The sequence below is a fragment of the Emys orbicularis genome, chromosome 6, assembly GCF_028017835.1.
Source record: "Emys orbicularis isolate rEmyOrb1 chromosome 6, rEmyOrb1.hap1, whole genome shotgun sequence".
Classification (NCBI taxonomy): domain Eukaryota; kingdom Metazoa; phylum Chordata; order Testudines; family Emydidae; genus Emys; species Emys orbicularis.
This window is the reverse complement of record NC_088688.1, coordinates 41222238-41237622: the sequence shown is the minus strand read 5'-3', so window position 1 is coordinate 41237622 and position 15385 is coordinate 41222238. Positions and strand designations below refer to the sequence as shown.

At 40.8% G+C, this 15385-nt stretch overlaps 1 protein-coding gene across 2 annotated transcripts in view; it reads left to right on the top strand.

The window, feature by feature from the left end:
- Positions 1-15385, top strand: part of ADAMTS6 (ADAM metallopeptidase with thrombospondin type 1 motif 6) — a 299292-nt gene that overhangs the window by 123940 nt on the left and 159967 nt on the right. For both annotated transcript variants that reach the window (XM_065406967.1, XM_065406966.1), the window contains exons 7-8: positions 4035-4078; positions 7499-7604. In XM_065406967.1, the coding sequence (XP_065263039.1) occupies positions 4035-4078; positions 7499-7604 (150 nt within the window). The remainder of the gene's footprint in view (positions 1-4034; positions 4079-7498; positions 7605-15385) is intronic.

Sequence of the window (15385 nt, the reverse complement as noted above, 5' to 3'; positions counted from 1 at the left end):
CCCATTGCCAATTCTGTCCACATATCTATTCAGGGGACACCATCATAGGACCTAATCACATCAGCCACACTATCAGAGGCTCGTTCACCTGCACATCTACCAATGTGATATATGCCATCATGTGCCAGCAATGCCCCTCTGCCATGTACATTGGCCAGACCGGACAGTCTCTATGCAAAAGAATAAATGGACACAAATCAGACGTCGAGAATTATAACATTCAAAAACCAGTAGGAGAACACTTAAACCTCACTGGTCACTCAGTTACAGATCTCAAAGTCGCAATATTACAACAAAAAAAGTTCAGAAACAGACTCCAACGAGAAACTGCAGAATTGGAATTAATTTGCAAACTAGACACCATTAAATTAGGCTTGAATAAAGACTGGGAGTGGATGGGTCATTACACAAAGTAAAACTGTTTTCCCATGCTAATTTTCCCCCCTACTGTTACTCACATCTTCTTGTCAACAGTTGGAAATGGGCCATCCTGATTATCACTACAAAAGTTTTTTTTTCTTCTGCTGATAATAACTCACCTAATAGCTCACCTTAATTAATTACCCTTGTTACAGTTGGTATGGAAACACCCATTTTTTCCTGTTCTCTGTGTATATATATTTTCCTACTATATCTTCCACTGCAGGCATCTGATGAAGTGAGTTTTAGCCCACGAAAGCTTATGCTCAAATAAATTTGTTAGTCTCTAAGGTGCCTCAAGTACTCCTCGTTCTTTTTTATATGGAACTATATTCTACAGGAGGTTGGACTAGATGATCACAATGGTCCCTTCTGGTCCTGGAATATATGCAGTTTGCTGTGTTTCTACTTTCTCCTTCTTCAGCTTTTTGCTTAAAACACATTTCCTTCAAGTCTTGTCTATCACCAGCCATCTCTGTTTCATACATGTGGCTTAGTGAGTAAAGTAATCCCCTTAACAGGGATGCTTTCAGGTGATTTTGTAACATTCACTGGCATTTGGTTTTTGTGTGTCTCTGTCTAATGTTGGTTTTGACCAGTTTTACTTCTAACAACAGCTTTCAGTCTTTCTTTTGTTTATGATACATGCAGAAAACATATACTGTGCATCACCACTGCTTACTCCTATCTGCTAGTCAGTTCCTTTCAGGCACGCCCATTACACATGTTGGCCCACAATATTGCAAATCTCATAAAAGTCTCTTCTACCATTTCTGGGCAGACACCTGGCTCAGTGCCAATCCAATGCAGATAATCCCTTTTCCCAAGATTATAGGCATCTCCAGTAACATGCATCTCCCCAGACAGTAACAACTGTACTACTGAAATCCCCTTTTCTGTTACATTACAATTACACTTAATCAGGATGAAAAGCTATCCACTGGGGCTTCCTGATTAAGTGGATTCCACTGTAATGCAAAACAAGGCTAGAGGAAGTGGAGTCAAAGGACGAAAAGGCAAGTACAATTCAGATTGATTTGGATAGACCAAGTACACAAACAGATGAATGAATTATGCCGTTCACCTCATAGAAATGTTAGGTAATGAGTTTAAGAACAAACCAAATGAAAAGAGAGCATCCAGAAGCTTGTGGCACAAAGGATAGAAAAAGGAAAAGATCTATAGTAGATCAAATAAATCCTTTGGCATTGTTTAATAGAAAAAACAAAGGTTTGGGATTCATAAGAGAAATTATGAATGTCATTAGGACAATATTCTAGCCTGTACCATTGGACTGTTTAGTGAGGCCATATTTAGAATAGTTTGACTGTTTGAGGTGTTTTCTTACAAAATGGTTAGAGCTCATCAGAAAGCAGAAAAATATTTTTCTGCAAAATTTCATTTTGTTTTCTCACTGAAATTTCTTTTTCATAAAACTTTCCCTACTAAGTCTACCCTTGTTCTTAAACTCATTCCTACACAATGGAATAATAGAAGGTACACAGGACAATCAGAATGATAAATGGTGTTGATCATTAAAAAATGTGAGAGAAAGTAGGGATTTTACTCTGATCTCACTATTGTTGCACTGGTGGAACTTCACTGAGTGCAATGGAGTTACTGCAGATTCATACCCCAGTATAATTGTGAGTAGAATCAGTCTCTAAGGGTAAGTGCTGGCCCCATTGAAGTCAGTGATAAAGCTCCGATTTACTTCAGTGGGGCAGGATTTTACCCTGAGAATATATTTTTGTTTCAAGATGTGCAGGTCTAACTATTCAGTTCCCAGTAGCATTAAATACTACAACACAATAGTAAAATATTTACTATTTACTCCAGGTACTTTCTTTTGTTGGGTTCAGAGCTACATATTCATGGTATTCATACAAGTTACTTTTTCTCACTTAATATGTCTGGACCCAATCTTTCTGCCCTTGAGATAAACAAAAGTATTGCCATAGCTTCAATAGGAGTAGGTTCAGGCCCTGTACTGAATGCAAAATAATAAGTCCTGCATCTTCAAAGATGTAAATGACATGAAGTGTGTGGTGAAAATCTTGCTATCTGCCTATTTATATTTGTGTGACCTATTAGATAGTTATGTTCCCACATGTTGTATAGCAGAATACTGATCTGAGTACCCATCCCTCAAATTGCATAAGAGGAACTAGGTTAAAATGTGGCCTTGGATGCCCATATAGGGCTTCTCTTGAAATCGGTAAGAACTCTGCATGCACATATTATGACACAATTTGAGCCACTTCAAGTGGGAACTGAATACACACATTTCTGAGACCACAATTAGGCCATGTTCCTGCCCACTGCTCCACATAGGCAGATTCTTGCACCCATGTGGAGCCCTATTGAAATCAATAGGGTTACACCTGGACAGAGGGGTCTACATGTGTGGGGCATTTACAGGATTAAGGGCCTAATTTTGCACTCAGAAATTTAGTGCATGGAGTTGGGTTGCAGACAAAAACTTATTCTGCCACTTAAAGAGTTTATACATCTCATACATTACTCATAAATGGTCACTGATCCATGTTTAAAACAGGTACTATTAGTTTTTAAAAATATTAAAAAAAGGTCTAAGTTAAAAAATGAGAGTGAAAAGAGGAATCCATGTCTCCTCATCTTCTTTATTGGTTTTACTTTCTCATAGTGCAAAAACCTTGTAAACACATGCTCTGAAACATTATACTGCAAGGAAATCATTATAAATCCCTGAAAACATAAGTCTATAATAATGCTGCATATCATAGCTATAGGATTGTGGCCGTAACACATTTAAAAATACGCAGTTATAGTGCATTGGCCGCATTATTTACACTGGATATTAGCTGTACTGCAGGAAACATGTTTTAATTCCTTTACAGGCTCCAAAACACTGATATGTTTATTTCACCATGTCATCTGAACAGAGACTCATTGTTTGAACTTCAGTATTGGGAAGATTGTATCTAAAATGAGGGAAGTTTTTAGCAATTTATTTAGCCGTTTCTAAGAAAATATAATAAAAATAAAAAAATGTTAATAACTTGCAATGCATTACTTTTAAAGCACACATAATAATTGGAAGATAACAAAAGGAGAAACCTGATTCTTATTTGCCTGAGTTTTGATAATTTTGGTTTAATAGTAAACACTTACACTTCTTAATGAAAATTAGAGAGAATGGTAGCAATTAAAATGAAAGCTGTTCAATGTTGTAACATATGCCATGTCCACCATAAGAAAATGTTTCAGCAGATTTAGAAATATAAACATTGCTAGTAGCCTCTTGAAGGAGTAGCAGTCTGCAGGCATGCAGCTGTAACTTCATAACAGCATGGTAGACTGTTTTATGGAGCTGGTGATTACAAAGATCCACTTTAACTGTTTTTTTCTTACTGGCAGGTGTCCCACTGGCCTGAGGCCAAAGGCTGTGAGCATACTGCAGCCTGTGGTTTACACCAGAGTGTAGAAAATGCCGTCACTAGTTGGCTGCACATAATTACACTAATTGTGGTCTGACAACTTGACCTATGATATAGAAATGTGATAAATATGCAAAATATCTCACAGATATGATCCTCTTACAAGTTGTGTCTGATTGTTTTTCTCCTCAACAGATACGATATCTGCACTTATAAAAACAAGCCCTGTGGAACACTGGGTAAGTTTACAAAGTGGAACTTCAGCTTGTATTTGTTGTTTGTTTGCATTATTCTGATTATTGATTGATTAGTTTTGACCTCTTCTGCTAGTGAGCCTTCTCAAATATACACATATAAACAGTAAAATGTAACTTATGTGGGTATATGTTTTGTTAGATCACTAGAAGATTAAATTATGTGAATTGCTGTTGGGCGTTTCTTTTCTGGCATCTGTAATGCTGATAAAACCTACTAGATGATTCAAACTTACCAAGCAGTAATTAAAGCAGAAAACTTACTGCTTATTTCCATATAATCTATTTCCATTATATATTTCAAAAATACAAACGGGAGAGGAAGGGAAAAAAAGACCCAGCCCCAGGAAACAGTCTTTGTGGTTTAAATTGTTGCCATACTGTATGAGTCGAGGTGCAACATCAAGACTGCTTCTTCTATAAAGCATTGTGGAAAATAATCCAACAACGTAAATTAAAACAATATTGGAACTCCTTGGTGCCTTGACAGTGGAAAGCACATTTGTCAATATTATGGACAGGGTGGAGAGATATTGTCCTTGCCATCCCTAAATTTGTCACCACAAAGGTGTGTGTTATGTATCATAAATATTGCAGTTTACTAGTGTTTTAAAGACAGAAATTATTATTAAAGAGACTTTCATGCATGGACTAAGTCTAATATGTACCTAACAAATCACTTTTTCAACTTTAAATCATTTCATTAGCTTCTTCTTTGTAATTAACTATCAGCACTCCAATTCTGAGTTGCAGACTAGTTCGGCTTATTGATTTTGTGTGTGATTATTTTGTAGGTCTTCCACCGATCAGAGTCAACCATAGTATTTTTTTTTCCTGTTTCCTCCGTTACTGTCTTCACTGAACCAGATTCTGATAACCTTAACTCATGTTGAATAGTAACTTATTATACAAGTGGTCCTATTGAAGTCACTAGGGCAACTTGTGTAGTTAAGCTGTAGTCAGTGTGAGTAAAGGATGTTGGAATCTGGCCCACTGTAAACATAATCCATATGCATAACATATTTTAGTATAACATAAATGCCTTCAGACTACAAATTTCTAAATTAAAGCCAGCACAGAGATGTCAAAACTGCAAAGCCATACTAATGTCACAGAATTGCCAGTGCAAGTATTCAAAAGGGGAAAATATCAAAGGAAACATTTAGTAAAAAACATATTTTATGTATTTGACTATTAGTGCACTAATCCTCATTTTATAAGACTTCAGCATAGAGCCAAATTCTGCTCCACTTGAAACCAGCACATTGGAGCCCAGGCTTGGCTGCATACTTTACTAAATAGAAAGTGAACAAATTTTAAATTGATGCTTTTGTTCATAAAGAGTCAGTTACAACCCCCCTCCTCCTTTTCTGCAATGGGCATCTTGACAACAGAACTATGGCAGTTTCTTTGCATTGTGGGAACTGGAGTGGGAGTATGGACAATATCCTCTATGGCTCTGAGTCAACAAAACACTTAAGAAATGCTTAAGTGCCATTGACCTCAAGAAGTTAGAGTGAAGCACGTGCTTAATGAGAGCATATATACGAAGTCCCCATAGACAGGAGCACGACCAGTAGGAGGAACCCTGGGTGCCCTGGGGAGAAATGGGACTAGAAGATCTGCTGCTAGACAGATCTTCTAGTTCTTCCCTTCCAATCTCTGGCATAAGCAGCTATGTAGAAAAAGCAGCTTGCATCAAGGTTATCTCTATACTGCAATAAACCACCTATGGCTGTCTGGCCCATGTTAGCTGACTTGGGTTCAAAGGGCTCAGGCTGTGGGGCTGAAAAATTGCAGTGTAGATGTTCGGGCTTGGGTAGGAGCCCAAGCTCTGAGACTCTGTGAGAGGGGAGGGATCCAGAACTCAGGCTCCAGCCCGAGACCAAATGTCTACACCACAATTTTACAGCCCTGTGAACCTGAGTCAGCTGACATGGGCAAGCTGCGGGTGTTTTATTGCAATGTAGACATACCCAAAGTGGCTGTGCAGCTGCTATGTGGCTTCAGTGGAGGATTTCTCCTCCCTCTCTTACACATCTGCTGAGCACCTGGCTCAGCTTCTTGGGCCAGGTCTGGGTTCTAGATTTGGCCTCCACTGTTCTTTGCAAACATAAAAGCACTGTACAGAATTACAAATCATTAGCCTGATCCTCAGGGCATTATTCCTGTGAGTAAGGGTTGCTGGACCAAGTTCTATATTCTGAACGTATAGGGATCTCTTTACACACCCTTGAAATGTGGCCACATCAGTGGGGGAACATGACAGTCATAAAAGTGCTAGGTACACTACATTCAAATTCAGGAAGTAAAGAATACCTCATCCAATTAAAACAACAGAGAATTTTAGGCAGGTGGAACATTATTATTAGACTGGCAACAGATAGTAGACTGCAAAAATTTGTTAAACATTTTTCTTAATTCTCTCATGACTAATCCTCTCTCCCCAGTCACCTCATCCTCTCTTTCCAGTGGTTACTAGTCATCTCATTCCTACTTATTTTAGGTAGAAGGGCATAATTTAGCACCATTTTCTCATAAAAGGTAACAACTTGCCTTCCATGGCAAAGTAATTATTTTTCCAGTCACTGTTTTGGAGTACTGTATTTCGCAGGGCAGGTGATTCCCTTGGAGAGGCTGTTAATGCTTCTTCCAGATAACAGACCACAGGAAAGAATACCTTAGGTAAGGCTGCTGTTTAGAGTCCATCGCCAGTGACAGCAAAGTCGTTCAGCTATAGTATATATTCTATGTGATATTCTAAAGCTGAAGAGTGTGTATGACACAGCAGAGCTATATTCTGTAGGTGCCAGTAGCTTTCTTCCCATTAAGGAATCTTTAAAAAGCACTTATAATACAATGATAAATGGAAAAGCCTTCCATATTTAAGTGAATGCTTTGTATTAACATGTCTCCTTTCCTTTATTGATGCATTCAGTTTTATTTTTATACAAAAAAAAGTACCCCTTGGGGCTTTTTGTAGCTAAAAAAGTTTCTTGTATGTTTTTAGGAACCCACTAAACTTAAACAGATCTCTTTAGAAAAATAATGTGGATACATTTTACTTTCTGCAGCCTCAAGAATGTTAAAATAGAAATGCTTTCTTGAATTCCCTCTCCTGGCTCAAGTTACTAGGTGGTCCCAAGTTACCCGAAGTAAAATTTATAAATCTAACCCCTAGTCTAGACATTTTCCAGCACTGACTGTAGTTCAAAAAATATTAATGTCTAGCCGGCAAAGAGAAATTCCCCCCAGTGATTTTGAAAATGACTAGAAAGTTAACCTTTTGCCAACTGCTCCTTCTGTGTGTGGAGGTTATTAAAAAGAATCCAGCCATTTATAACTAGGGCTTTTAAGACTTGAACACCTTGGCATGACCCTTTGTGTCTCCTTCTGTTTATTCAGGCTTGGCCTCTGTGGCTGGAATGTGTGAGCCTGAAAGGAGCTGCAGCATTAATGAAGACATTGGCCTAGGTTCAGCTTTTACCATTGCACATGAGATTGGTCACAAGTGAGTGAGTTTAAAAATATGTATAATAAATTTGATTATACCACCTTTGAAATAACAATGTAATAATTACTATCATGATCTCTTGTGTTTTGGCTGTACCATCTCTCCTCTAGTGCCTCTGGTTGCTGTAGATAATATTATCCATGATGAGTGGTGATATATTTTATTTGGTGTATTTTACCAAGAACTTCTACTTTAGAATTAAGTCTGTATTGCTTACCTTTCTACTTCAGATCCCAATTTAATGTGATTCTGAGGCTGGGCTCACAAATTGCCTACCTTGTTTCATATATATTTTTTAAGATTTGGTTTTGGTACTGTCTTTTCCCCCTCTTTCCTTTGTCTACCTCTCTTAGTGGATCAAAAGCAGTTAAAAGGTAAAGATTATTATTTCTCATTTTTAAAAAATCATAATTAACTCTATTTTGATCTGTACTGGGACCATTGCTGTTCAACATATTCATAAATGATCTGGAAAAAGAGATGAACAGTGAGATGGCAAATTTGGTAGCTGACACAAAATTACTCAAGATAGTTGAGCCTAAAGCTGACTGTTAAGAGTTACAAAGTCACTAAACTGGGTATCTGGGCAACAAAATGGCAGATGAAATTCAGTGTTGATAAATGCAAAGTAATGCACACTGGAAAACATAATCCCAACTATTTATATACAATGATAGAGTCTAAATTAGTTGTTGCCACTCAAGAAAGAGATCTTGGAGTCATTGTTGATAGTTCTCTGAAAACATCAACTCAGTGTGCTGTGGCAGTCAAAAAAGCTAACAATTTTTGGAGCCATTCAGAAAGGGATTGATAATAAGACAAAAAATATCATAATGCCACTATATACATCCGTGGTACACCACACCTTGAATACTGTGTGCAATTCTGGTCACTTCATCTCAAAAAAGTTATATTAGAATTGAAAAAGGTGCAGAGAAGGCAACAAAAATGATTAGAGGTAGTGAACAGCTTCCATATGAGGAGAGGTTTAGAAGACGTGGACTGTTCAGTTTAGAGAAGAGATGAGTGACTGGGGCTATGATAGAGGTTTATAAAATCATGAATGATGTGGAAAAAGTGAATAAGGAAGTGTTATTTACCCCTTCATATAATCCAAGAACCAGGGGTCCCCAATGAAATTAATAGGCATCATATTTAAAACAAACATAAGGAAGTACTTCTTCACACAGTACAGAGTCAACCTGTGGAACTCTGCCTAGGGATGTGAAGGCCAAAAGTATAACTGGGTTCAAAAAATAATCAGATAAGTTAATGGATGCTAGGTCCATCAATGGCTATTACCCAAAATGGTCAGGGATGCAACCCCATGTTGTGGTGTCCCTAAATCTCTGACTGCCAGAAGCTGAGACTAGATGACAGTGATTGGATCACTCAATAATTATCGTGTTCTGTTCATTCCCTCTGAAGCATCTGGCACTGGCTACTGCTGAAAGACAGGATATTGGGCTAGATGGACCATTGGTCTGACCCGGTGTGGCCATTCTTATGTTTTTATGATTAAAACAATATTTTTATTTTTACTGTTGGTACAGCTGTAGTAATGAACTAACCATGAAGTATGCACAATAGTCATAACATCACTTGCATTTTCAAAGCACCCATATATCATTTTGAAAGAACATGATGTTTTGGGACAACAATAACCTTTGATTAAAGATTGATCTTGGAATGTTTCAGGTCTGCATTCAAAAACAAGCATCACCAGTAACCTCTGATGAATATAAAATGACTAGGCACCTCCTATTATGATTCATCAGGTCTCCTTCCTTGTTTACATGGGTTGACCAATGCTGAGTTATGGATGACATGTTTTTCCAGTCATTAACTGATGCAACAGCTAAAAGTTCCCATACAGACTAAAATGGAAACTATCAATCTACTGAACAGAATCAGCAATTGGAAGTACACACTTATTCCAGCCCACCTATCATGCAAGATAATTGTTAGGCAAGTATTACCTCATTTATTTTATCTGTGAAAAAAGGCTGATTTTTACAGGCATTTACACTGAGATAGATCATTTTTTACAAATCCAAAACCAATTGTTCAAAACTGCATCAAAAGTAAGAAAAACTAATTTAAAACACATGTAGTTCATTCTCTCTTTATATCTTTCCTTCTCTTTCTGTAATTATTTACATAAGTGATAGAGTAAAGGAAAATATATTTCCACTCATGAGGGAATAACTTCTATGATTCACTAAAAGCCCTGGAATTCTTGCTCATTAATGTCTTTTATAATTATATACAACCCTACTGTGAACTTAGTGTACTCTATTCACATAGAAAAAGATCTTCAGGTGATACATCTACATACATACAGTATGTATTGTAGTGCTGTTAAATCATGCAGTATAGGTTTTAAAGAGGTTATTTACACAAGTGTAAATTTAAATGGTAAATCATTCATATCTATGGTGGTGTGAGATGCTGGTGTGATGACAGTGATTTCTGCATATGGTTTGGGTATGGATTAGAATCTGGGAACAATAATACAGCCATCCTGCATGTCTTGTGGTCTCAGCATCTTTTTTTCTTTGAACTGCAGCTATGTTTGCTACTACCCATACTCATACATTTTTGGCACTGTCTCCTTTCTTTATACTTAATGTCTCTTTTAAAAAACTCTGAATTGGTCCTTTCTGGAGGTTCCCACCTCATACTCCAGTATGGACCGAGTTTGTCAAACTTTGTGTTGAGAAGTGTGTGGACACCAATTTCATTGTCCCCTATTTTCTAATGCAGGGGTTCTCAGGACAAATTTTTTGGTGGCCTCAGAGTGCAGCCACCAACTCTTGCTGGTGGCTGGTCTCACACTTTTTCCTAAAATACTTAATTAGCTTTAGGAAAAACAAATAAATATGCACATATACACGTCCAAATCATTGTAATTTATTTATTGCTAGCTAGTAAGTCTGTTGTGAAAAGTGATATTAACAAACATACAAGTATCACTTTTCACAGCAGACTTACTCAGCCCTGGGAAACCTGGGGACAAATTAAGCCCTGGAGGCTGTGGCCACAAGAAAAGTCCCTGATGGCCACATGCGGCCACAGTGGCTGCATTTGAGAAATGCTGTTTAATGCATGGAGTGACTACACAATGCAGCACAGCTTGCCCTGGTTGTAAAAGCTAGTTAGAGTGAAGTCCAGGAGGAATGTATGGAGAAAAAAGTTGGTCTATAAAGAGTAGTTAGTGGCACCTGTTCTAATATTTTGAGCCATCTAGCCATCATCCTACCTTCCACCCAAAAGGTTTTGTGACTAAATTATAAGAAAGTGCAAATTTCCTCTCCACCTATTTCTCCTTATTTTCAAATTGGATAGAGCTTGGTACTGAGTGTACTTGAGGGTACTTGAATGCATGAGTAAGTTAACTATATCAAAGAACATTCTTAACTGTTTTCTTTGATTGTGCCATGATGATCACTTTACTATTCATAACTACATGGGAAATTGGGAATTGGCTTCCTTATTAAATGGAAAATTGAAGCATATAACTATATTTAAGTGACATGTCTAGACTGAGTACATAATATAACAAAAAACTGAATTAAATTAAAAAGGAAAGAATTCACTCTGAAATACTGTGTTTTTATTAGTTATATAGTAGCCATGGCATACAGAAGTTGTGAAAACTGTGGAACTGAGGAGGAGAGAGTAGCAAAGAATGAAATAAACTGCTGTGTTTATATGAAAATTGTAATGTAATTGTACATATTTTGCTGACTTGTACATACTTTCTCTGAAATATGACTTCTAAGATATCATTGAAAGAAGTATGACTCAACAGGTTTCATAGATTCATAGAGTTTATGGTGAGAAGGGACCATTAGATATTCTAATCTGACATCCTGCATATTATAGGCCATTAAATTTCACCCATATATCCCTCCCTGTACTGAGTCCAATAACTCGTGGTTTGCTAAAGCATATCTTCCAGAAGGGTATTCAGTCTTGATTTGAAGACATCAAGAGATGGAAAATCCACTACCTCCCTTGGTAGTTGTTTCAGTAGTTAATCACCCTTACTGTTAAAAGTATGCAGGGCCGTTCTTACCCATATGCAAAGTATGCAGCTACGTAGGGCACCAGGAAACTTGGGGCACCAAATTTCCTGGTGCCCTTGCACAACTGCACACTGCTCCAGCTCCTGCCCCACCTCTTCCCACCTCACTCCACCCCAGCCCCGTCCCCACTCCACCCCTTCCCCAAAGCCCCTGCCCTGTTCCGCCTTGCTCTGCCCCAGCCCCACCCCTTCCTGCCCCTGAGGACTGCAGCAGGGCCGGGCCTGCCCTCACTGGCAGTGGGAAGTGCAGGCCCCCGGCCCCCCAAGCCAGCCCCCTCACCCCTGTGGAGGCCTGTCCGTCCGTCCCCCCCGTGGCGGGGGGGGCGGGGGCGGGGGGCTGCGTAGGGCCCCAGAATAGCTAGGGACGGCCCTGAAAGTATGTGCCTAATTTCTAATTTGAATTTGTCTGGTTTCAGTTTCTAGCCATTGTCCTTGCTATGCCTGTCTCTGCTAGATTAAAGATTCCTTTAGTATCTGGTATTTTCTCCCTATGAAGGTACTTGTACACTGTAATCAATGTCACCTCTCAATCTTCTGTTTGATAAACTAAACAGAGCTCTTTAAGTTTCTCACTGTAATGCATTTTTCCCAACCCTCTAATCATATTTGTGCACCCTCTCCACCTTTTCAGAATCACCGCTTTCCAGGATACAGTCCCCTGTTATGTACATATGACCTGCATTTCTTGTTCCTAAATGTCTATGTTTCCATTTCACTGTAATAAAATGCATTTTGTTTTAATGGGCCCAGTTTACCAAGCAATCCAGATTGCTCTGTATGACTGTCCTGTCTTGATCATTATTTATCACTCCACCAATCTTTGTGTCATCTGCAAATTATCACTGGTGATTTTATATTTACTTCCAGATGATTGATGAAAATGTTGAATAGTGTTGAGTTTATCACCAGTTCCTACCAAACCCCATTAGAAACACCCCTGAGTTGATAATTCTGGAATCCTGAAAGCCAAACCTAGATTCTTTACTATGGACATAGACTACACAGAGATTGGAAGGGATTTGTTTTTCTTTCCTGAGTAACATAAATGTAGCATGGCTAACATGTCCCTCCCTTTCATCACAAGAGAAGCAAAATTCAGTATTTGTCATGTTGAATTTGAGTTGCCTGTTGGACATCTAATGTCAGATGTTGTAAAGACAGAGATGTGAGACTGTACAGAAGAGGAAAGGTCTGGCATAGAAAGGTAGATTGGGGAGTCGTTGGCATAGAGTGAGAAAGATAATGGAGTAGAAGGAAGGCAAGATGAATGTGTAGTGGAAGATGTTTGGATGGTTTCTAGATTTTATACAAAGTCTTTCAGTAGCTAAGGAGCAGGAGTGGAGGAAATGGATATGAGACGAGAGTGAGAGTATGGGACTACTGGGGAAAAGAAAGGAAACAAGTGTGGAAGAGAAGTTGGGATTAAAGGAAGACTATGGAATCAGCAGAAGGGAATATAGGAGGGAGCTCAGAGTAGCAGAGAAATCAGTGGATTGATGGAGCTGAGGTCACAAAAGATACATCTACACTGCAGCGGGGAGGTATAATTCCCAGCTCTGGTGGATGTATGCACTAGTTGTGATTGAGCTAGCATTACTTATGGGGGAATTCTGCGCCAAAAAATACAAAATTTTGCAACATTATGCGTATTTTATTTGTCAAAATAATGCAATATAATCACACCAGTTTCACTTATTTTGGTAATTTCTTTAAACTACCATACAGAAAAAAAATCACAATAACTGTTCAGTATTTCCTAAACACGTGAAAGTTAAGTTACAAGTACTTGGTACGCAATACCCTGCATTCCAGTTATAATCCTGGATTTTCATTTAAATTATATTACTTTTATTTTGGTGTTTGGTGTTCTGTAAAGTAGAATGTCGCTTTAAATTGCTCAGACTTTCACACACGAAAGTCATACAGTTTTGCTAATCATCATCCTGCATTTTTTTTAAATGGATAAGAAAAATAGATCCTGAGCTGTAATCTAACCCCATTGTGGTTCTCTGGCACAGGAAAAAAGCGAGAAAGCACATAGACCAGGGGTCGGCAACCTACGGCACGCGTGCCAAACACAGCACATGAGCCGATTTTGAGTGGCATGCAGCTCCCCTGACGCGGTCCCGGCCCCCAGCCCCACTCAGCCCCCCCGCCCACCGCTCTCCCCTGCGGGGGCAGGAGACAGAAGCTTGGTTCTGCGGCAGCCAAGCTTCCCCCCTCCCTCGCTTCTTCCCCCTGCGTGGTGCTTTCCTGCCCCGCCTCCTCTCCGTCCCTGGCCAATCAGCTGATGGCCCTGGCGAGGGGGAGGGGGAAGAGTGGCAGCATGCACACAGCTCCGTAGAGGAGGCAGAGAGAGGTAGGGACGGAGCCTGGGGGAAGGGGGTGGAACAGGGCATATCCCTTCCAGCCCCCTGCCCTGAGCCGCTCAGGGCAGGGGGCTGGGAGCACCCCCACGAGCCGAGCACCCCAGCCTTCTGCCCTGCACCTCCACCCCCCCCCAGCCCTCTGCCCTGACCTCCCCCCAACATCCAGCCTTCTGCCCTGCACCCCCACACCTCCCCCAGCCCTCTGCTCTGACCTCCCCCCAACACCCAGCCTTCTGCCCTGCACCTCCACACACACACACCAGCCCTCTGCCCTGACCTCCCCCCAACACCCAGCCTTCTGCCCTGCACCCCCATACCCCCAGCCCTCTGCCCTGAACCCCCCACACCCCAACACACACCCAGCCTTCTGCCCTGCACCCCTACAGCCCCATTCCTCTGCCCTGAATGCCCCCACCCCAACACACACCCAGCCTTCTGCCCTGCACCCCCACAGCCCCATCCCTCTGCCCTGAACCCCCCAAACCCCCCACACCCCCCAGCCTTCTGCCCTGCACCCCCTCCCCCAGCCCTCTGCTCTGACCCCTGAAACACCCACCCCCAGGTCTGGGGTCCCGGCCACAGGCCCTACTCAGCCCACTGCCGGCCTAGGTGAACAGAACCCCATGCTGGAGTGAATAAATGAAGACTCGGCACACCACTTCTGAAAGGTTGCCTACCTCTGGCATAGACCTTCCTAGCTGATGATTCCATTACTGTCATTTACAATAAGGCTCCTTTACACCACTCTGGCAAGGTAAAGGAGCCTTAATTGACTAAGAATGGGAACAATTAACTAACAATAGGAACATTAGCAGCCTGCCTGCTTAGTTGTTACATTTCTGCTCTGCCTCAGGGACAGAGTCTGTTTCACACAGCCCTACACCTCCAAGCCTGGAATGCAGCAACAGCAAGTGACAGGGACAGAGTGAGTCTCTCTCACTTGTTCGCATGCAGACACGTCCCCAGCCCCACCCGCTTAACATCTCTCCACGGATGCATGCCCAGCCTATCTCCTCCCCCTCCCCCCCGTGGTGATCTGCTCTCTGCTGCCGGCTGCTCCCAGAAGTCGTGCCCAGGCTGCCGAGGAAGGGGTGTGTGTTCCCCACAGATTTCTTGGCTCCCCCATGTTTCTGTGGGGGAGCCAAGCAATCTGCAGAAGGTATGAATTATGCACCCCTGCAGGGGCGCAGAATTCCACCAGGAGTAGCTAGCTTGCTAAAAATAGGAGCGTGGCCATGGTGGTATGGGTGGTGGCTTGGGCTAGCTGCTCAAGTACAAGCCTGTCTGAGACCCTAGAAATGAACTCAGAAGGCCAACCC